The sequence below is a fragment of the Rhipicephalus sanguineus genome, chromosome 1 (assembly GCF_013339695.2).
Source record: "Rhipicephalus sanguineus isolate Rsan-2018 chromosome 1, BIME_Rsan_1.4, whole genome shotgun sequence".
In the NCBI taxonomy this organism is placed as follows: Eukaryota; Metazoa; Arthropoda; class Arachnida; order Ixodida; family Ixodidae; genus Rhipicephalus; species Rhipicephalus sanguineus.
This window is the reverse complement of record NC_051176.1, coordinates 325,659,388-325,683,784: the sequence shown is the minus strand read 5'-3', so window position 1 is coordinate 325,683,784 and position 24,397 is coordinate 325,659,388. Positions and strand designations below refer to the sequence as shown.

General features: G+C 45.6%; 1 protein-coding gene across 1 annotated transcript in view; it reads right to left on the bottom strand.

Moving 5' to 3' along the window:
- Positions 1-24,397, bottom strand: part of LOC119383896 (peptide transporter family 1) — a 658,636-nt gene that overhangs the window by 387,244 nt on the left and 246,995 nt on the right. Inside the window, exon 5 of the mRNA XM_037652169.1 lies at positions 16,597-16,696. Within this exon, the coding sequence (XP_037508097.1) occupies positions 16,597-16,696 (100 nt within the window). The remainder of the gene's footprint in view (positions 1-16,596; positions 16,697-24,397) is intronic.

Sequence of the window (24,397 nt, the reverse complement as noted above, 5' to 3'; positions counted from 1 at the left end):
AAATACCACATGGTGAAAATTTCCGGAGCTCTTCGCTACGGCGTCTTTCATAATTATATCGTTGGACATAAAACCCCAACAATTATTATTATTAATATCACTTTCCTTGCGCGTCAATGTTTTTGTGCGCGGTTACTGTGTTGGTTAAGACTCTGTAGGTACATACCCCCATAACATGAACCCTGGTATGCGGGTATGTGCCACACGTGACAGAGACAAAGGGTTTCTTGACGTACGCGACCGGTATTTTGCGTTATTGGAGTCATGACCAGTGGATCGTGTTTGTCATACACTGATATCCTGCTATGCCAATTTTGGTATATTACAAGTTATGGAGGTGACCTGGAGAGGGCCCAGACGTAGGCGGCTAGATAGATAGATAGATAGATAGATAGATAGATAGATAGATAGATAGATAGATAGATAGATAGATAGATAGATAGATAGATAGATAGATAGATAGATAGATAGATAGATAGATAGATAGATAGATAGATAGATAGATAGATAGATAGAAACGGCCAAAGTGCCCGAGGTTCGCTAAGAAATGCTTCGCATTTAATAAAAAAGAGCTCTGTTGAACATCCGCATATCCGCCGTGGACATCCGCAGGACACCTGCTGTATTGCCAATTGGTATGCGCCTTACAGTCCTGCGGATGTCCGCTGTACGTCTGTCGGCTATTTGCGGATGACCACTGGACGACCAAGACATCCCGAGGTGGATATTCAATGGACGCCCATCGGAGTTTAAATGCCCAATGGGGTGTAACATGACTGTGAGACGAACATAAATGACAGGTCATTGCATGAAAATCATGACATGTCATGAACGGCATTATTTACATGCTATGGTGTTGGTGCCATTGCGGCCGTTTCGTCAACTTAATATAGAGCAGAATTGGTGTGACATGACATGGCTGTATGACAAACACAAGAACAGGTCATAACGTGCTAATCATGACACGCATGTCATGTACAGCATGATTACGTGTCATGGCCACGGGGTGTTTGGGGCCACTGAATTAAATGAATACATACCTAAATTGACATGACGAGATATTTCTATATGACGAACATGAATGTCAGGTGCTCACATAAAAACCATGACATGAGTGCCTTGTGCGTCATGACTTATATACCGCGCTCATGGTGCGCGACGTGATTGTATGATGAACGTAAATGACAGGTGTTAACATGATAATCATGACGCGTGTCATGTACGGCATGATTTACATGACACTGTCTTGATGAGCTTCTGACCGTTTCGCTAACTGGACATATATACCGAAATCGGTATGGCGTTACGTGAGCGTATGCTGAGCATAAATGTCAGGTCAACTACGTGTCATGTACGACATGCTTAACATCACGGACACTTGGTGCGTTCGCAGCCGTTTGGTTCAATTCATTTGAGTCGAAATTGGTGTGGCGTGACATGAATGTGCGACGAACATTAATGCCAGGTCGTCACATGAAAACAGTGACATGCGTATCATGTTCATCATGATTGATGAACATGATACCATACGTAAGTGCCATACGTAATGTAAAGGGATCTTGTCGAGCCCCCCTGCACTCAAAAGTGTTATGTGTGTCATGGCTTTTAGGAGCGCTTCATTCAGTGTTCTGGTTCGTTGCAGCATTCGGTATAGGATTGCTCGCCAAGCAAATGCTTGTTAGTCACTTTGCTCGCATAACAGCACATCCAGGGTGACATTACTATACTGATTTCTAATCTGAAGGCACGCCTCCGTTTGTGCATTCTTACAATGCTTTGTGGCCCTAGGTAACAGAGCCACTTTACAGCCTTGTCATTCATAGTTTCCTCATGTCTCTTCACAAAATAAAATACAGGTGTGCTTCACCATTCACAGATACTTGACAAGACGTTCGATGAGTATGTAGATATCTCTCCTGAAGACACTATGCCCGACTTGTCGAAAATTCAACTGCGCCCACAAGTGGACAGTGAGAAGCAGAGTGCATCAACTTCTCCAGAGGTATTTCGATTGGGTTGTCGCATATTCAGTGAAGTCCCAGCTCGTCTACAAATTCATGTATGGGCCTCTTTTTTAACACGAATGTGTTTTATGCCGAGGTCCATCAGTACATCCGTTACGGATATGACGTTGATAAAATGGACGCCAACGGGTGAGAAAGAAAAAAACCAAGAAAAAGACACCCCGCTGGGAATCGAACCCACGACGTTGCGGCCGCGACGGCAAGCGCCCGACGCCCTACCGACTAAGCTAACTCAGGAGATGCTAGACACGGTGCGAACGCGCCTTATATCTTTCATACATTCTCTTTCGCGGCGGGCGGAGCGGGGCGGTGCCGCCGTCTGTGAGATGTGAAAAGAAGTAATGCTGCACGATCGACACTTACTAGCGCTTACTCCGAGATTGCACGCAATATCGGAGCTAGGTCATGGTTAAAACGTCTCGATACCAGAGAGGTAGACTGGCCGCGGTGGCGTCGCCGAGGCACCCTTGGCGCAGTTACGTCCTTTGCCTTTGGCTTCGTGTTAGCGTGCGTCGGCTCATCGGAGTAGTGCAGCTTCCACGTGCACCAACGGGATTTCTCCGCCGCCGACTGCGTCATCTGCGAGAGCACCGACTAACAAAACTGCTGCAATATGCGTTGCAGAAAGGACGCGATTTCGACGGGCGAATGTCGTGCCTTGGTGGAGCGAGAGCAGCGCCTGCGAGACAGAGGCCAGCGGGACGCACGCGTTTGCGGCTCAGGCTACGAACCTCTACCTCCCGTGTTGCTGAAGCGCTGTGTGTGTTATGTATGAATGAGCACAGGCGTCGGCTACCCATTACTAGAAAGCGCACACCGTGCCATTTCTCTCCTTAATTGACGACGCTTTGAAGAAGTGCATACCGGGTACCAGTGTTGATTATGATCTTGTTGATATCCTTACGCGGGATTCACGATTCGCTGTGTCCAAATATATGTTCACACCGTCAGCTACTACAACGGTTTAATCATGATCATGGGCGTTAGTCGACGCGATAGAGACATGCTGTCAACATGGGTGCATCCACGTCAAACGGTGCAATAGCTGCCAAACACGAATAGACATTGTACAAGCTCTCATATATCACTACACAATAAGCACTACTTCTGTGAAGACACCTTCCACTTTCGTGTTTTACCGATTCCTATGACGGAGGGATCAGCCATATTTTTTTTTCTTTTGCAGCACACTACAGCAAACAGTATGGTGGCCTGTGGCATCCAAAACCACGAAAAAACATTATCGTTTCCTTCGATCTGTAAGTGCATTTGAATGGCAGAGTAGACATTTAGTTAGTCTCGGAGGGTCACCAACAGTATTGGTTTTGCCGTTATAGGGACCCTTAAACGATCTTACTGCAGTCTTGCTCTGCATAGGGCAGATGTTTTTGTGCTGCAATCACTTATCTTGGTGTTGCTTGAACTTGCTTCCCCCAGACCGGTGCCGTCTCTAAGACAGTTGGCGAGGATGAAACAAGCTTCGCAATGCATACATAGTGGCTCATCTGTGAGTCCCGCAAGAGTTCTCCCGATGAAGATCAAATAGATAAAAGGGTGGCTTTTACGTGTCGCCAAAGACTCTGACGTCACAACAGCTAGTGTTCGTGAGGCAAATATGAAGTACCCGTACATGATGGACTTTGAGAGGGTAAGTTAGTTACTACTACTACTACGAACAATACACAGCATGTTAGCTTGCTTGGCTGAGGAGGCAGCTGAATTTTAAAAGTATAGCTTTTGTAACTTGTTGAGAAGCCCATCTTTAATGCGCAAACTGCCTTTTCCTTTACGAAACATATGAAATCCCAAAAATATACTGCTTTCAAAATATCGTTCTGATGAAAAACTTGGGGCTCAAATGTATTTGGGCAGAAGACTCATTAGCCATGCCATTAAGTCTGTTCTTATGTCATTTAGATTAAACTGTCAGAACAATTACTTTTTGTGTGTTTGTGACTCAATCTTCACTTTCGTGCACATCTCGAGAAAAACGTTGCACTTAGCATTTTTTCAGGTCAGACGCTTCAATTGAATTGTTTACAACCCTTGCCCAATTGTCAACCTAAGTGATGTGCTTGCAGATGTCATGGTCAAGAAAGATCATTGCTATGTGTATGCTGGGTTCTTGTTGCATAGCACTTTGGATGCATTTTCTTTTTGAAGTTTTGCAGTGACTTTGCAAGACTCACTAAGATTTACCTATTGCGTTGCATCGCTCAAGGGATCAACAAAATTGTGAAAATGGCAGAACAGCGACAGATTCCTTGCCAAACAGCTATAATGGCATTGCTTGAAAAGGCGCAGCAAATGTCTCCTGAGAGCCTGCGAACACACCGTGAATAGTGTTACAAAGGCTTCATGGCACCTTTTAGACCCGCACTTCATGACAAATGTTTTTTGTTGGGTTTCGTCTTATGGTCATACCATTAGAGCACATCTGTACTTAAAGGCTTAGTTCCTTAAATGGTAGCTTCTAGAGTATATCTGTGTATAAATGCTTGGTTCTTTAAAAATATCTCGAGGTTTTCAACTCATGTCTGGTGCTCAACTGAAATTCGTTGATGGCATGTTGTTTGATGTGTTGAATAAAATTAAACTGGTGTAGTGTTGCATAGTTTCATGCGTAGATAAAGAATGTTCTGTAAAATCAGTGAATACTTAAAAAAATTAACCCTTCTCACATTTAGGGAACCTTAGGAAATGACTAAAAAAGTGCATTCAAGTGTTCACTATCAATTCTATTACTTTGCAGACATTCTGACAGTGGCATCTCTTCGGATTCTGTCTTTCAATGTCAAAGAACTCGGCCGTCTGTCATCATTGTTTGGGCAACAGGGGGTAAGTTTCTTGCGAGTTTGTCCTCATACAATGCATCTTAAATACTAGTTTCGCTCAAAAGAGTGCTCAGAAATGTGCTTTGCTTTATGGTGATAGTCCTACGTCCAACAAAGAAAGCTTAATATTCATACAGGTACTTTACATGGAACAGATATCTGAGCTAATCCGAAAAGAAATGAACGAATTTGAAATTGGCAACCTGAATGTGTATGAAAACAAGTATTCATTGTGGACAAAAGCCAGGAGATCACGCTAATGTGGAGTGAGGCCCGCGTGCTTTTCGAAAAAAAAATTAATTTTTATGCACATAATTGCACATGATAGCTTGCAAAATTTTTTTGCTGTACGACAAACCACACGCGTTACAACACTGCACCGGCGAATTAGGTTTCACGAGCTACGACACATTGAACCCAACAACCATACACGGTTTGTGCATATAGTGAACTTGATGCGAATAATGTGTATACGATATACGTATGCATGAGTGTAGTGTGCAAAATACAAACTGCGTGTTTGTCCCGTTCTGTTGTGTCAGGTCCTACTGCAAAATTTCACCGAATTGAATTCATACAACTTGCCAAGCTCTCAGCGCTCCTACTCACATATGTAACTTGGAGCAAATGAAATGCAACAAATTTATTATGAAATAAAGCTGCCGCCTCAAGGATCGTGGGCACTGCTGGCTGTGGTCTCAAAATGTACGTCGGGTACAAACCCAGAATTGCGTGCATTATGTCGGATTTGCTATTCGTATCGTTCATACTTCTTACATTACATTAAAGGGACACTAAAGATAAACAATGGATCGGTTTAGATCGATAAACTGTGCTCTGAGAACTCTAATGTCGTTAATTTAGCCATCGCAGGTTTATTATTAGAGAAATAAAGTTCAAGGTTTCATTTTTAAATTTCGCGCTGAAATCTCCCCGCGTGATGTCATGAATTTGAAAGTGTATTTACCGTACTTTGGCACGATTGGCTCAACAAAATTACCCCAAACTTGGTATGTTAAGTCTATGGTCCCCTTAAAGGACAATGTACTTAATTTTTACCCATTAGGAACTACGTAGTCTGTAGTAGGCGCTGTCAAAACATGTGACGTCACGGCGAATGGTGCGGGAGCTTCTAGGTGGCGTCGGCACCCACATTTTATTTTGCGCCTTTTCTCGCTTACTAAGCGTCTTCTCGCCGCAAGCGTGGTGTTTTTGGTATCGCGATAGAGTACTTTACTAATATGAGAAAAAATCGTTTTGCTTTTTAGTGTCCCTTTAATGTAATGTATAACCTGCAGAAAGCTTCATGAAGGGTGACATGTGCGAAGAGAGAAAAATAAATTTCTTATTGCCTGTTGGTGATGGCGCAATATTTTTCTTGCCTCTATAGAATTTGTGCAATCCTGCGACACCTTGCCTCGTGTTTTTTGGAGGAAAGAACATTGAGGAGGCAGACTTCCTTCACATCAGAGTAGACCGGGAGAAGCTCTTCACAGTTCAGAATGCGGAGGAGGGTCTGGCAGCTGTTATGTCTGCCTACTCTGGCTTTTCAATTGTCAGTACGAACGCAAGCTCTTCAATACTCTTGTAGTGTTGGAGCGTCTTTTTCTTAAACTTACCTTGAGTGCTCCTAGAGTAGTTGCCGTGAGGCTTTTGAACAAAGTTGGCAAAGCTGTGGCATGTTGAACGTGAGTTAGCTGTAATTTACAGACATGTCTTTTGTTTTGTCTAACCAGTTCTGTAATACATATGAAGGAAGCCAGCAGTCAATGAGACTATCGAAAGCATATGGAAGTGCTATTGGTCTCTTACGTTTTAGATATTATAAGTCAGAACAAAACAAAATGTGTATTCACAAGAAAAAATTAAGACAACAGAAGTTTGATTCTGACTCAAAAAACTGATCTCACCGTTGCAATAGGTGCTGTAGATCACAGCCCATATTTACTATTACAAACCTTCTTCAGCTGTATGCTGTGTACCATAAAATAGTTCTCGTGACTGTATTTGCATCGTGTTAATTATTTCATTTTTCATAAATTTTCCTTGGGGCCTAAATAATCCGCGCTCTCATATGCATAAAAGCCCCTCTCTGCCACGCATGTTTCAAATAAGCTCATGTGGTCAGGTGCTGTATATGGTGCATATTCTCTGCTTGTATTTTAAATGGTCACCAGTATTCGTACCTAATGAATCTTTAATTTGCAGGCATGCATGTCTGGATGGTGACCAAGCATCCATACCTTGGGCATGCATGTGTGCAGGAAGGGGCCTTGGATTGATGCCGTGCAATGTGGCCCAAAAATGGGTAGCTATAGCCTATTTACGCAGTTTGTGATGAAGTGCGTGGATATGGAAACACACATGTATTTTTTTTACAGTATAGCTTGTTTTAAAAGGTGTATATATTCACTATTGTCCATTTCCACCTTGCACACTGTACCGTGCATGCACCGGCACTCCGCAGAGTGCTTCCCGAGAACGCTTGGGTAACTAGCGCGCAAACGTAGTGAGAGCTGTAAGTGGGACCTTCGCTGCACCACCTGCTATATTAGAACCACCAAATCACGCTTCCTTTGCGGTGACGCTAACTTCGCTCTTGCTATAGCGCACGCTTATCGAAAATCTGACAGGGTTCTCAAGAAGTGCAGCAAGTGCGGCTCGGTCTATCCAGTTCGGCAACGAGAGGAAACATGAGGAGGGAAACCTGGACAAAAGAAGGCGCAGTAGCTGCACTTCTCGAGAACCGTGCCGGATTCTCGATTTGCGTACACATAGCAAGAGTAAGGTTTTGGCAGAGCCGTGGCGCTTTAGAAGACGATGCTGCGGAGGCCCCACCTACAGCTGTCACTGTGCTTCTGCGCATGTTTTCTAAGCGCCTGCGAGAGTGCGCGTGGACTGCCGGCCGCACGGTGCCCTGATGTTCAAGGTAGAATGGACGACATTGTACATCTGTTCAAGTATTAGCTGATATGTGGCCTGTCACGCGACATCGTCTACATTCGTGCCGATCTCTGGCATCAATCCTAGGTTTTTGCTCCACTGGTACATCTGTGTGGAGCACCCTTCCAGCTCCCATTTTAAAGGGTGTTATGGCACGATAGCACCCTTTATAAAGGGTGCAACCATTACACCCTTTAACATTTTATGCTGTGCACCCTTTTTTAAGGGTGTTGAGGTCTGCACCCTTTCTAAGTACCCTTTTTCGAACACCCAATAGGTGGCAAAGGGTGTTCGTCTGGCGACAAGCCGATTTACACCCTTATGGGTCAGAATTTGTTTAGTGTGTAATGGCCTCACCGAGCGTCTAAATAAGACCATCGCCGACATGCTGTCCATGTACGTCGACGTTGAGCACAAGACGTGTGACGCCGTCCTCCCGAACGTGACCTTCGCTTACAACACGGCCGTCCAAGAAATGACGCAGATGACACCGTACAAGTTTGTCTACGGAAGAAGCCCGGCAACGACGCTCGACGCCATGCTACCGAACGTCACCGACGAAGACAATCTCGACGTTGCTGCTTATTTGCAACGCGCCGAAGAAGCTCGACAGCTAGCCCGCCTGCGCATCAAGAACCAGCAGAGGGTCGACAGCCTTCACTATAACCTTCGACGACGCCACATGGAATACCAACCCGGTGACCGTGTATGAGTCTGAACGCCAATACGCCGACGGGGACTTAGTGAGAGCTTCTTCGACGATACTTCGGACCGTGCAGGGTACTTCGACGCCTCGGTGCACTCGACTACGAGGTTGTCCCTGACGGCATTACGAACTCCCAGCGGCGCCGTGCGCTACCTGAAGTCGTCCATGTGGTGCGCCTCAAGCCATATTACGCGCGTTAGTGAATCAAGACTGTACTTTTTGTTTATTATTGTGCTTTCTTACTTGTGCTTATTGTTTATTGTACTTTCTTGCTTACTGTTATGTATTGTTGCATACATTGGCCACCCCCCCTCCTCCCGTGTTCTGTTTTAAGCATCGGGACGATGCTTTTTCAGAGGGGGGCATTGCCACGTGCGTTTCTTATTATCACTTTTGCTGTATTTGGTTTTCGCCCACAAAGACTGTCAGCAACGCTTAGCGCAAACCGCGCCTCATTGTTCGAGAAGCTACGCGATTGCTGTAGATCGTTTTGTTAAGATTGCGTGCAGGCCGCGAACAGCCTAGATTACTCCAGAGCTTGCGCGACCACCAGTGATAAGACTGCAATATTCGACGTCACATGTATAAATGCCGATGCACTTCACCACTTGTCAGTTGATCGACGGTCGACGCTCTGTTCGCCGCTATCAGTGTATTGCTGTAGTTTGACTTTGCTTCCCGGCCACAAGTTCGGCCAAATAAAATTTCATCTCTGACGTGCTGACTGCCGCCTTCTTCGACATCACGACCACGTGACAATATCGCATGTTTGTCATGCATGCATGCATGTACTATGTGGTATATACAATTTATGTTCGTCGCGCACCCATGTCCTGCCATACCAAATTTGGTATACATCCAGTTAACAAAACGGCCGGAAGCACACAAAGACAGTGTAATGCAGAGTATGCCGTACATGTCATGCATGTCATAAATTTCACGTTACCAGCTGTCATTCATGTTCTTCATACAGTCACCTCGCGCTATACCAATTTCTGTATATCATTCTACCGAACCGGCCGCGAGCGCACCATGAGCGTCGCAAGTAAGTGATGCTGCACATGACATTCAAGTCATGATTTTCATGTTACCACCTGTCACTAACGTTCGTCATAGAGAAGTATCTCGTCATATCAATTTTGGTACATATGCATTTCATTAAACGACCGCGACCGCCCCGAGACCATGTCATGAAAATCATGTTTTAGATGCCATGCCTGCCATGATTTGCACGTTATGACCAGTAACTTTTGTTCGTCATACACTCTTGTCAGGCCATATCAATTTTGGTGTGTATCAAGCTAGCGAAGCGGCCGCGAGCGCACCATGAGCGTGGCGTGTAAATCATACCGTACAAGGCGTACATGTAATTATTTTCATGTTGCCACCTGTAGTTTGTATTCGTCAGACAGTCAGTTATGCCATACCAAATTTGGTATACATCCCATTAACGAAACGACCAGGAGAGCACACAATCGTGAACGGATAGATAGATAGATAGATAGATAGATAGATAGATAGATAGATAGATAGATAGATAGATAGATAGATAGATAGATAGATAGATAGATAGATAGATAGATAGATAGATAGATAGATACTACGTTCAAACTCGCGGAAGTTCGCTGAGAAATGCTTCGCATTTAATAAATGCCGACAGCCGAGCGCGTAAATGCCGCGCAGTTCGCATTTCTTTGTCGTGTTAGTACGCATGCGTGCGCGTGTAGGCAACTGAAAGCTGCCGCCATTTCTTTCGTAAATATTTAGAGAACAACGGTATGCTTCATTCGGGGCTGCAAAAGCACACGCAATTTGTAAAAATTGCGTTACTCCGCGTAAAATCAACACCGAGCCACCGCAGCTTCGGCCGCGCTGGACCAAATATGACGGCGAGCAGGACGGTCGCGGTACTTTTCCCGCTCCAGTGACTTTAGAATAGCGTAGAAGAGCGGGCTTGAAAGGTCGTCGCCGTTGCGACGAGCGCCCGCGTCTACAGGGCGTGGTCGCTCCTGCGTGCGCTTATCTCGTGATCGCGGTGGTTTGTACGTCTCGCGTTGAGAGCACGAAAGTCACTTGGCTCACTGCAGCGGCCGCCTTTGCGAAAGGAGCGCAGTGCTCACGCAGAAATAAGTTACAAATGTGACAGTTCGCTCTCATCCTGTGTATGTTCGTTCCGTGCGTCCTTTCTGCTTGAGCAGCGCGTTGCAAGTTTCGAGCTGCTTGCCGTTCTTCGCGTGACATTACAATTTGTTGGTGTAGCATTCATTCCTTCGCCCTTGGGGCGAAAGAATGCGCAACAAACGCTCAACTACGTCTGTGAAGACACGTTTCACTCTTGTGTTATACCGGTTCCTATTACAGAGGGATCAGACATGTTTTTTCTTTGTGGCTTTGATATATATATAGACATATACATGTACGGTGCATGACGGCGGCGACGGCGATGGCAAAAATCAGCCGAGACTGTCCATATAATTGCTATCGCAATAAAAAGAGCACATGAGCAAAACTATTCAGAAGCGCGCACGCGTGATGTTCCGTCAATGAAACGTGTACGTAGCACGCTCGACGTTTGATTGATACATAAATGAATATAATTTCTGTAATGCGTATCTCGATCGGATCGTGATTATCAAGTCGAGCGGAAACGGGCCGCAAAAAATGCGGTCGACTATTAGCGGCAAAAGATTGTCACTGACTTCTACACTGTCTGAAGCACGGCAAAATGGGCCCATTATTAGCCGCTGAAAGCGAACGGCTCAGCGAACGTGGGCTGAATAACGGCAAAATAGGCCCAACATTAGCCGCTGAAAGCGAACGGCTCAGCCGACATGGGCTGAAGAACGACAAAACTGGGCCTATATTTGCTGATGAAAGCCATTAGCTCAGCCGATATTTGTGGGACTGCGCTAAACCAGGCCCAATATTGTCGGTGAAAACCCAATATTCGATGAAGGGCGGCAAAACCGGCCCAGCATTGCCGGCTATATTCAAGGCAATAATTCCCTAGTACCGGCAACATTGGGCCCATATTGGACCTCGCATAGCCGTCGTAAAACCAATATCGGCCTTACGTTGTGTGCTGCCTGGGATGTGGCCTACCCCACGGCAATTGAAGCATATTGGCCTGTGCCGTTGAACGAGGGGACGATGGCCGACGATAGCGACATTGGCAAGAGATGTGACCTACAACATTGCAATTGAAGAATATTAGCCTGTGCCGTTGAACGAGGTGATGATGTCGAGAGAGAGCGGCAATGGCGAGAGATGTGACCTACTCCATTCCAATTGAAGCATATTGTCCTGTGCCGTTGAACAAACCGACGATGTCCGATGATAGCGACAACAGGGAGAGATGTGGCCTGCGCTATTCCAATTGAAGCATATTGGCCTGTGCTGTTGAACGAGGGGACGATGGCTGACGATAGCGATAATGGCGAGAGATGTGGCCTTCCAAATTGCAATTGAAGCATATTGGCCTGTGCCGTTGAACGAGGTGACGATGGCGAAAGAGAGCGACAATGGCAAGAGATGTGACCTGCCCTATTGCAACAGAAGCATATTGGCCTGTGCCGTTGAACGAGGTGACGATGGCGAAAGAGAGCGACAGTGGCGAGAGATGTAGCCTACTCCATTGCAACTGAAGCATATTGACCTGTGCCGTTGAGCGAGGTAATGATGGCGTGAGAGGTGCCCTGCCCTATTGCGATTGAAGCATATTGGCCTGTGCCGTTGAACGAGGGGACGATGGCCGACGATAGCGACAATGGCAAGAGATGTGACCTGCCCTATTGCAACAGAAGCATATTGGCCTGTGCGGTTGAACGAGGTGACGATGGCGAAAGAGAGCGACAGTGGCGAGAGATGTAGCCTACTCCATTGCAACTGAAGCATATTCACCTGTGCCGTTGAGCGAGGTAATGATGGCGTGAGAGGTGCCCTGCCCTATTGCAATTGAAGCATATTGGCCTGTGCCGTTGAACGAGGGGACGATGGCCGACGATAGCGACAATGGCGAGAGATGTGACCTGCCCTATTGCAACAGAAGCATATTGGCCTGTGCCGTTGGACGAAATGACGACGGTGACAATAACGATAGATGTAGCCTACCCGACTGCAATTGAAGCATATTGGCCTGTGCCGGCGAACGAAATGACGATGGCGGACAATATGCGACAATGGCGAGAAATGCGGCCTACCCCATTGCAGTTGAAGCACATTGGCCTGTACCGTTGAAGAAACTGACGACGGCCGACGATAGCGACTATGGCGAGATATGTACCGGACCCTATTGCAATTGAACCATATTGGTCAGCGCCGTCGAACGAAATGGACGTAGCCGGCCATAGCGACAATGGTGAGAGTGGTGGCCTACCGCATTGCAAGTGAAGCATATTGGCCGACGATAGCGACAACGGCGAGTTGTGGCCTAGCCCACTGCAATTCAATCATATTGGCCTGTACCGTTAAACGAGGAGACGATGGCAGATGATGGTTATAATGACGGGAGATGTGGCCTACCCCATTGCAGTTCATATTGGCCCGTCGTCACGTGTGCGCCACTGGTTCGGATCACGGTATCTTGGGTGGGTGACTGTCGGCGGTAGGATCGAACACTTCTGAACGTAGAAAGACTGATGGCATAGACGGACTGGATCCTGCGTTCGCTGTTCTTAACGTACGACGGCTTGGATTAGCAACACTGTCGCGTCGGGCTCATCGTAACGGGCCTGTGGAGCTGATGGAGATGCGGCCTCGGTCTCACACCTCACAAGGCACAGAAATCTTTTGCTCTTTGGCGGCGGCTACATCATGACGCTCTCACACGACAACGCGGACGCAGTGTTAGGGAGCCCGACAACTTGTTATGTGATGCGAAAGCTTTTCGCTTTTTCAAAGCGTTCACACTCTCTTATGCATTAGTCAACGGTGAAACAGTCTCTGTACACAAGTAAAGGCGACATCAGCATTGCGAATAAGAATGTTGTTGACTTTGTCAGCTTCGCAAACCTTATCGTCAACTCCACGCTACAACGCTAGTACCTCCTGGATAAGCAGGCGTACGGTGTCATCTATGTATATGCACGGAACGCACCGTACGCCATATATATAGGTCCATGCACATGCGGCACCGTACGTCCATATAAGTGCGTACCACTTCAGGGGCCCGGCTTGCCACATGGAATCCGTAGATTCCATGTGGCGTGATCATGTGGCCTATACAGGCCTAAAACAGGGCTAGCAACGCTGAAAACCTAGTTAAAATAAATGAACAAGGTCTAAAATAATATAAAAAAGCCTCTAAAAACGCTTCGGAAACGTGCGGCGGACACTCGCGCCGCGAAAGACAGGGCGCCAACCTAGTGCTGCTGCTCCTCGCAATCTGAAAAATGGTCTAGCACACGGTGTTAGAAGTACAGGTGGAACGACGCAGCACCGGCGCCGTGCGCTCGCTGCGTCGAACTTTGGTTCCTCGGCGCCGTCACGCCGCGAGGTGGCAGGAGCAGTCAAGAGGCTCACAGCGGCGCGCGCCGGCCTCTCTTCCGACCAAGCCACGGTGACGAAGCAGTTGTGGCCACATTGCTTCCTCGTTTAATTCTTGTTGTGCGATGGCAGGTCATGCTATTCGAGTGAGAAAGCCGTGAAATGGGCAAAAAGTGTTTTGTGCCGCGGTGCAACTCTGTGTACAAGACCTGCACTGAAAAGTCGATTTTTCTGCACCCTGAGATGCGGAACGCCTGAATGTTTGGCGCCATGCGATTCCGCGCAAGGACCGCGTGCTGCAGTCGACTGATTACGTGTGCGAGAAGCACTTCGAGCCGAGGTACATAACGAAGACGTGGGAAGCAGTGTACAAAGGGCACGTTCTTGTGAGCACATCACGAAAGGCGGCTCTGGCTAATGACGCCGTGCCGACGAAGTATTGAGTTCGTTTTGAGTTCATCGTCTTGAGTTCATCCACGCCGTGAGTTGGCCCGTTTTTTTTAACACCTACGTGCGTTTGCAGTCTTTCTCTCTCTGTGCGAAAGCTACGCTTGTTAACAATGAGAATATATGGGGTTTTACGTGCTGAAACCACGTTATGATTATGAGGGACGCCGTAGCAGAGCTCCACAAATTTCGGCAATGTGGTGTTATTTAACATGCACTGACATCGTAGAGTACACGGGTCTCTAGCACGCCGCCTCCATCAAAATGCGACCGCCGCGGCTGGGATCGAACTAGGGAACTTCGGTCAGCAGCCGAGTACCGTAACCGGTGTACCATCGCGGTTGACAGGCTACGCTCGTAAAGACTCCGCACACCGCGATCGACGTGTTCCTTGAAAGACGAAGTAGTAACGCTGTCTTCGGGTGACTATGCGAGACATAAACAGTGAAATATATTCCTCAGTTGGCAAGAGAGAAGAATCGGAAACATATATCCACCATTCATAATGTCTCCCCTTCTCGCAGTGCCAAACCAGGATGCTTTTTCATATCCTTCGTCGGTGCCTCAAACTTAGCTGCTGGCATTCGCTAAAATTCAGTATTTTATGCACGACCAGCTAAACAGTCGTATTCGTGACACATTTTTTTATCCGCGATCAACGACCGCAAATTACTTCGAATGTTCGCGACAGCAAAGACACTGTGCATTTTCTGTTGTAATACTACGGCTAATGCGGTATTTTTTCTAACTATCTAAACTATACTTCTACAAATAGAACTAATTTTTGTCATATTTCAGCGTGACGTCACTGTCATATCTTTAATTGTCCGAATGAGGAAAGCATATGTTGAATTTGCCACCGCCAACCTTCGCGGTGGCAAATTCAACATATTCAACAGGTAGCGGCTGTATCGTCCAAATTTCGATTTATTCGAAGCTATTATTTATTTATTTATTTTTGCGCTCGTTATAGCGCGAACGCACAGTTTTTTTATTCATTTCGAGGGGCGGTCGCGGCTCCGAAGCGACCACGCCTGATACCGCTCTTGAGCCACCAGTAGTGTAGCGCCATCTAGGGCCCTGTGAACAAGACGCCACAAACCGCGGACAAAAGTTCGCCGCTTCCGGAGGCGCCGTCGGTCCACCTATAATACTTCTAACACCGTGGTCTAGCACAACAACCCGTCATTTTGTCGGATTCTAAGTCGGCAATGCAACAATTCTCTTGTGCGACACCTTCAAAAATGCGCTGGCCAGTCATCGCTGAAAGAATTTGCCAAAAAGAATGATAATAATAGTCGGGTGATTACCTTCGCATGTTGCTGTCAGCGTCAACGAAGGAGCCCTTGTCAAAAAAACACTGTCAAAAAAACTGACAGTAATATTTCCTGAGAACGAGTAACATCCAATACAAACAATTGGAGGCCATATTCGCTCTTTATGGAACTCACCACGTCAGCCCTGAGTCATAGGGAACTCAACAGCGCCGAGTCTACTCTACAGAGTGAAAACTGGATCGGCCTGTACTCCTTCTGGAAATTTAATGTAAGTAGTGCCGCTTCTTCATTGTGCACTGAATAAACGGAATGGGTGATATAGGCCATTACATGGGTCCTACAAGCGCTTTTGCCCTGCAGGACCCATGGAGAAAAAAAGAGGGTCTCCCTACGAGTTCACTGAACAGACTGCGTTTCCGGGAGGTGCGCGGATAGTTCGCAAGGAAGTGCCTGTTATTCTTCTATCTTATCTGCGAGAGACTGGCACTCGTGCAATACACTACGTGGAAAGAGGCGCTCGGTCGGACCAATTATTGGCAACGTGTTCCGGGCTTTCCTCGCCTTACCAACGCCATCATTTTTTTAAACCTTATTACTTTACATTCAATAGCAATGAACGCTTTATACATTTGCGTAAACCGCTCTATAGGCGGTGCTTCATATTTCGATTCAAACCTCCTTTCTGCAGGCGCCTTTATGGTGCAGCATTTTTCCGCGTCTCCAGAAATACGCTTGGCCATCGCAGCATCGGCTTAATTAGAAAGACAGAAGGCATCAAGCACTTGCCTCTTGTGAACGGGAACGGACACTCTTCGTAGTCATGCCAGTGTTGTTAACGCACAGACCCTAGTGCATACCGTTATGGCGTGGAGACGACTCACCTGCCCTGGCATAAACTGGTCGCCTCCAAAGGCAGACACGCATGGCTTGATGCCACCTGTTCCAAAAGCGATGACTGCTAGGCCAATCATGGGAATCCAACTGAAAAAAAGCACATCAGGGTCTCTATTCACAAGAACGTCCTATAGTAGAAATGTTCGTAAGAGAAATTTTCAGCCATTCGTAAAACTGGGCATATAATAACGAATCTGCTGGCCAATGGCCAAGAACACTTGCGAACGAAAAGAGTTCCGAGTTCCGCCCCAGAAAACAATGCTACTAGCGAATACCCCAAACATTTTAAGGCGGAAATAACTTTTACTTTCAAAAATTTCATAAGAAAGCACTTGAAAAGGGCAAACGCCATCATGATCTAGCATATTTCTAAATACGACCACAGCCAGAACACAGGATCGTATGCTCAGCCAATAATAGGCTAAGGCGACCCAAATAAGACAGAAGTTCTTGGGAAGTTCAAAGCATAAAGCGGTCGTTGAATGTCGCTTGGGCCGACATGAATAATAAGCTTATGGAATTCATCTTGTCGAAACGTTGGCTCCAGCGGCATTCTTTGTTGAATGATTTCTCATGAATTCTATAAGAATATTCCATAGCCGGTGCGCCCAATACTTTAGACAATTTATCTATGTCTTGCAGCAGTTGTAACCGTTTTCATAGCCGGACTGAACTTGATTACTCTTTGGGACATCTTCAATTAATCTCATCATACGCCCACAGAAGGCCAATATAAAGAAAGCATGAAGGGTTTTTCATTACACGCCAATTTAGAATACTTATTAATAACAAGTAACACTTTTGCTCAAAGGGCAAGCACTATAACAAATGAAACAGCTGTACTAGGGATATAGCTTCACCGGGCACCTCTGGCGTTGCAGCAAACATACTCGTAAGGTTAAATTAACGAGTGTGTTGTAACCTGCGCACAGTCAAATACAAATAAATCTCACATGATGACTGCGAAAACTGGCTTTCACAGTGTTGCCGGGATCACAATGATTACGAACAAAATTATTCACACGTAAGTCAAGGCGAAAAGAGCTCAGGACAGCAAAGACCATTAAAACCCACAACCCGGATATCCAAGCAAAGCAGAAGTCCAGGGGACGATAGAGGCCTGAAAAGAGATGACTTTATTTAGGCTTGAAGACAGGAAAAATCCTTGAACAGGGAGTCTCGCTGGGGCAGTTGCTCCCTTGACAAGCGTCCCCATTTAATAATTGACTTAGGTATGCGTACAGGCGCCGAAGTTTAGTTCCCAATCGTTGGCCCACTATTTCGCGATACTGTTGAGCACTGTTGCAGTCTTGAGTATATTCATATTTATCTCTACATTCTGATGATTAGGTGGGTTTTGTGGCGCAAGGGCCATGGGTGGCCAAAGAGTACCATGTCTTTTGTATGCTGTTAGTGATAACCAATGATTATGATGACAGGGTGTATTATGGCTGTATAGAGCCCTAAAATCACACGCTATAAATTAGCGTAAAAGGTGTGTATAGAGTAGAAAATTATGGCATTGATACGTGATGTGATCGAGGGGAGCGGAATGAATTAAAAGTGAGCATGATATCTACAAGGGAGAGATGGGAAAATAGCACGAATGCCTCCTCAAGGCCTTTCAAGCCAAAGGCAGGGAGGCAGGTACTTCTCTAATGTAGCTACCCCAGCAACAACCTCTTTTCAGGGGTCGTGCTATGGATTTCCTGGGCATATGACTTGAAAGCTATGAACGTCTTTCAAAAACGCAAACAATGACTCATATTTAAAAACCGGTTCCCTGCCTACGAACAATGATGGATGACGTGGTAATTGCTCTCAGTATGGTAATGGGAAGTGCTTTTTTCTTATGGGATTTAATCCACTGCATTAAATGAGTATGTGCAGGACAGTGAATGCTTCACCAGATTTATCACACAAAGGTGGATCGCCACTGGAAAAGGTATGTGTGTGTACTGTGTGTATGTCCTGTTCTTTACCTGGTAAGTGTAACTTGTGTGCGGTATGACTTCGATACTGGAGGCCAGTTCCCGAGATGTGGCTTGATGAGCTGCAGTTTAGTCTGTGTATGTCTATCCCATAACCGCTGCAAATAATCCCTGAGCTTTTGTTTAAGGAAGGGTTTTAGGTCAAGCGCAGGGACAGCTACGGATGTATTGGCGGCAGCGTTTACGTGGGCGGAAGCAGCCAGCTGGACCGCCAACACGTTTCCTTGGATTTTGCGGGGCTCTGACGCCCATCACGCTGCGACATGGCGTTTGAGTGTGTATACCGAGCATAAAAGTGTGTAAACTGAGACAAGGTGTCTTCGTAACTTTGGTTGGAGAATAAATATCAGTTATCTCAACACCAGGGTTCTTGTACTTTTTAACAGTTCGCAGAGCTGTCACCACGCTTAGGGAATCAGTGTATATCACTGCATTTTGTAGTTTTAATTCATTGATACGTTTGGTGGCCGCAAATATCGCGTATGCCTCTGCTGTGAAGATGGTTGTATTGGGGTGCAGAACGCCTTCATCTGAAAAGGATGGACCAACCACACAGTGTAGGACACAGAAGTATGAGACTTTGAGGCATCAGTGTACAATTCTGGAAAAGTGTATTTCTGCTGTAGTTCGAAGAAGTGTGCAGAGATATTGCAGTAGGCAAGTGCTTAGTAACTTCCAGGAAGAATACATCGCAACCTATGAGTTGCCACTGCCACGGCGGGGGAGATGCAGCAGGAGCCACGAAACGGTATTGAAGTGACACACCCATTTCCCCAGCTAGGACCCTCACACGAAGTGAATAGCGCTGTCTCAACGAAGGACGACTGTAAAACAGGGCAGAACTGCACATATCATTAATTGTAGAGTGTGAACGGTGTTCGTTCTCCGCGTTCACTAAGAGAAAATGCAGAAAAGCCATGTAAGATCTCGGCAGGTGGAGCCACCGCTCGTTCGATTCAACGTAGAGGCTTTCTACGGGGCTGGTGCGCAAAGCGCCCGTAGAAAGGTGAATACCTATATTGTGGGCAGGGTCAAGCATATTTAAGGCGCTTGGTGTTCGATACTGATAGATTTTCGCCCCACAATCTTAGCGCGTGCGTATGAGGCTTTTATACAGATTCATCAGACACTTCTTGTCACTAGCCCACGTAGCCCTTGACAACACGTTTAAAATATTCATAGTTTTTATGCACTTGATCTTTATATACTTGATGTGTGATATGAAGGTAAGTTTCGTGTCAATAATTAGGCCTAGAAATTTATGCAATGTTTTTACAGTCAGACGTTCACCCTGTGCACAGGTCAATGTCAGGATCGGGATGAAGGCCTCTCTTTCTGTAAAATGATGTGCACGTGCTTTTTGCAGATTCACTCTGAACCCATTCTCATCTGCCCATTTAGAAACCTTGTTCAATCCAAGCTAAACCGGCCGCTCACACATTGCAAGATTACAAGACTTATAGGCAACCTGCACATCATCCACATAAGTGGAATAGAACGTGTTGCGCGGGACAGAGAGTCGCAAGGAGTTCATTTTGGTAATAAAAAGTTTACAACTCAGGAAACCATCTTGGGGCACTCCAGTTTCCTGGAGAAACGTTCTGAACAAAACATTGCGTACTCGGACAGTGCAAGCAGCGATACATGGCGTCTCAGAAACGCGCATTTAAACGATAGTGAGTGATAAACAGGCAACAAAGTCAAAACGCACTTCTATCAGGCAATCAAATAATGCGCCATCGAGATCCTTGCTGGATTCTTCGCATAACAAGTACGCTTAAGAGGCACCCAGCGTCGTCTTTCCCATTAGAAACATTTGGGTATCAATCAAATAATGCACCATCGAGATCTTTGCTAGATTCTTCGCATAACAAGTATGCCTAAGTGGTACCCAGTGTCGTCTGTCCCATTAGGAACATTCGGGTATCAATCAAATAATGCACCATCGACATCCTTGCTGGATTCTTCGCATAACAAGTACGCTTAAGTGGTACCCAGCGTCGTCTGTCCCATTACAAACATTCGGGTATCAATCAAATAATGCACTAACAAGCTCCTTGCTGAATTCTCAACCTAACAAGCACGCCTATTGGGTGCACAGTGACGTCTGTCCGCCAAGAACCATTTAGCTCTCAATCAAATAAATAACCATACCTCTCCTTGCTGGATTCCTCACATAACAAGTATGCATAATTTGTACGCAGTGGCGTCTGTCCGCCTAGTAACATTTAGCCCTAAATTCAAAAATGCACCATAGAGCTCCTTGCTGAATTATTCGCATAACAAGTACACCTAGCTGGTACACAGCGACGTCTCACCGCCTAGTAAAATTTGCCTCTCACTGAAATCATGCACCGTCGAGCTCCTTGGTAGATTTTTCGCAGAAGTAAGGTCATTGTTAATCGCCTAATGGACAACCTAACAAGATTTAACCAGAGAACATCTACCACTTTAGAGAACGGAAACTGTACCTTTGGCTGTAGTACGGAAATAAGGGTAGCGGCGGCGCACTGAACTGCAATAGAGCGAGGCGAGATGGCGCTGCAAGTACCATCATCATCATTAGACAAACGCGTTTTTGCGGTTGGTTCGCCCTGGTCGCGCTACAGCGCTTTTTGCTCCCTGTGGTATTTTTCTTTGTCGCTGCTACATCGCTGCTCGCATGTGTAATATTTATCGCCAGGTGACCAAACTGGCCTCGACTGGCAAAAACAACGTCAATCAAGTAAGGTTTGCATCGTTTATTGTGAGTGCCCAAGCTGGTACAAGCAATGTATACAGTCAGGTCCAAGCAAAACAAGTCACTCATACACGTCGAAAGCTTTCAACCCGTACGTGTGTAATCAGTCTGAAAGCTGACAAATATGTGCATATAACCGAACACCGAGATCGCTGAAAGAACGTTGCTCTCGTTGTGTAGCAGCGTCCGAGTTTTAACAGCATAGCTTTAGGACAAGGGTCTTATCCTTCCGTTAGTTATGCGGCGCTTGCCAGGTTGTGTTGATCTTTGAGTGCATGGTGTGGAGTCGGAAACGAAACGTGCGCTACGCCGACAGATAGTTGGCGCAGTGAGAGCAATGTAGTTTTGATCAATCTTTTACGTAAACAACCGCGGATGCGCACAGTTCTGCATCTTTCTCGCTCTGCGATGTCACCTTGAATGCGTTACAAATAAGGAATATAGCGTTGTGTCTACAGGGCAGGCACGAATTTCTCGGCTAAATTCTCGGCCGTGAAGCCACACCATAGGTATTACGTATTCATGTAATAGGTGGAAGAAAATATTTCAGGCTCGTTTTGTTCCTCGATATAGTTCAGTTACACAGATTTTACACCTAGAATTTCTTGGCGCTAGTAGTAATCGGACTGCTGAGTATGCAGCGTAGCTGAATGCTAAAGAAACAGAGATATAAGGCGAGTGCTTACGGATTCTAGAAGCACTATTCTAAGAAAATAAGCTTTAGGCATGCAGTATACATCTTTGTTGGTGTTCGCACAGAACACTAAACAACTGCTCAGCCGTAAGCACAATCTCTGTATCACATAGACATGTCGATAGAACTTGAGCACTCTATTGCAAGCAAACACTCACGAAATCAAACTGTGGGGCATGATGTGAACCTGTGTCAATGCTGGATAAATAAAGGTCATATATATATTGTATACTTGTTATTGTATTATTTACTTTTTCAATATATTTGGGCTTGGGAGCTCAAGTATGTATTCTCCCTGCTACTTTTACAAGCTCCGGCTTGAAATACTGCCACATGTGCTTCTTCTTTCTATGTTTTAGGTTATTGGCCAATTGCACGTGTAGTTAATGCGTTGCGCAAACCGTGCCAGAATGTCTGGGAACATTCCAGATTATTTTAGGATCTTCTGTTAGGCTGGAGCGTGCAATTGCAAACAGCTCAGTTTATTGTCGAACTAACGCAGCCACCAGTGATAATGCTGGAATGTTCGATGCCGCAGGTATAAATGCCGACGCGCCTTGCCACAGATCAGTTTATCAACGGCCGACGCCTGTTCGCCGCTATCAGTGTGCAGTGTGTATTGCTGTAGTTTGACTTTTCGTTTCCCGGCCACAAGTTCGGCCAAATAAAATGTTTCATCTTGGACACACCGACTGCTGCTTTCGTCGACGTCACGACCCCGTGACAATACGTAAAATCTTGTAGTGTGGCTGTGGATAAGTCCAAGTTCGTGTATGTTTTAAATAACCTCTTCGATTTCCTAGGTTTTTTTCGTGACAGTTCACAGACTTTCACTTCATAGTGGTAGGTGCTACAACTGTGACATGTTAATTTAATCAAACAGCAGAAGTAGGTGTGTTCAAACAAATTTGGGACGTTTCTCTGCTATGTAAAAAAGAAAACACTACCATACTCACTGAACACAATCTCACAAATCACGACAACGTAAACGTGCTTGGTGAAGCTGTGCTGGAAGAAGTGCTCGTCACTCTTATAATTTGTTTATTAGCTGTAAATAATTTGAAGGAGCCCATTGAACATATGTGCAAAGGCTAATGTAATTGAGCACAGCCTTGTAAAGCTTTGTTGTATCTTTTTGTAAACTTCTATGATCTAAACACAGTTAATTAAGGCAAAACAGTTTTGAGCATAGTTTGTAAACTGTCTCAAAAGGCACAACTAAATGTTGCATTTACGTTGCGCAGCAGCTGTATTTTCGATGGAGGCGAAAATGCTTAGGTGGCCGAAATTTCCGGAGCCCTCCACTACGGCGTATCGTGATTTTGGGACGTTAAACCCCAGATATTATTAGATGTTGGAAAGACTGTTAATTCCCCTCACTGCCGTGATGTTCGTTTTGTAATGTGATTTATAATTTAAAACAAAAACTGACCGTACGTTTCGAGACCCGTTTGGTCTCTTAGTTTTTTTTAAATTAAGACTAATGATTAAATGTGGCTGGAGAGTCTTTTTTTTTCTTATAATCTTGCCCAGCCAGACAGACTTCTATATATTTACCCTTAAATTTATAATTTCTGATGATTCACATGAAAACCATGATATGATTATGAGTCATACAGTAGTGGGCAACTCTAGATTGATTCTAACTGACTGGAGTTAAACAAACGCAGTTGTAGCCTTGAAGAAGACAAGACTGTTTGTCGAAACGTTTGCTCCAGCGACACCTCTTGTTCACATATTTTTCGTCTCTTCAAGCTTCCGTCTTTCCCTGAACTTCAGACGCAGATCTAAGCACACGAGTGTCTTTGCATTTCGCCCCCAATGAAATGTGGCCACCGTGGCTGGGTATAAAACATGCGTCGTTGAGCTCAGCAGTGCCAGGTAATGTAACTAATGCACGGAGCTAGTGCTCAAATTCAACGCTATTGCGGTGTAGATTGCATGACAGTGTAGACAGCTAATACTTGTGGACGATTGTAGGCACACCTCCATGAGATGCCTGGTAAACCATTCACAAATACAGCATTGCAAGCGTGAGGTTCAAGATGACCTGTTGTAGCAGACGTTCACATGTTTCGCCGCACTTGCAGAGTGGACATTCGGGGTTAGTCACCCTGTCGTTGCCTGGCAATCCCGGAAAAACAAGTAATGACATCACCAGATATTGATAAGCATAATCAATGAAATATTAACTTTTGCAAAAGTAAACATATAAACATAGTGAAAAAAACAGCGGTTTATTATACATATATGTAAACGTACCTTATAATGCATGTTGTATCACTCGGGCTAGCTTCTTTAAAAGGCGTGTCATGTAACCAGAGTGTCGGAACGGAACGAAAACCGAAAACGAAAAACGAAAA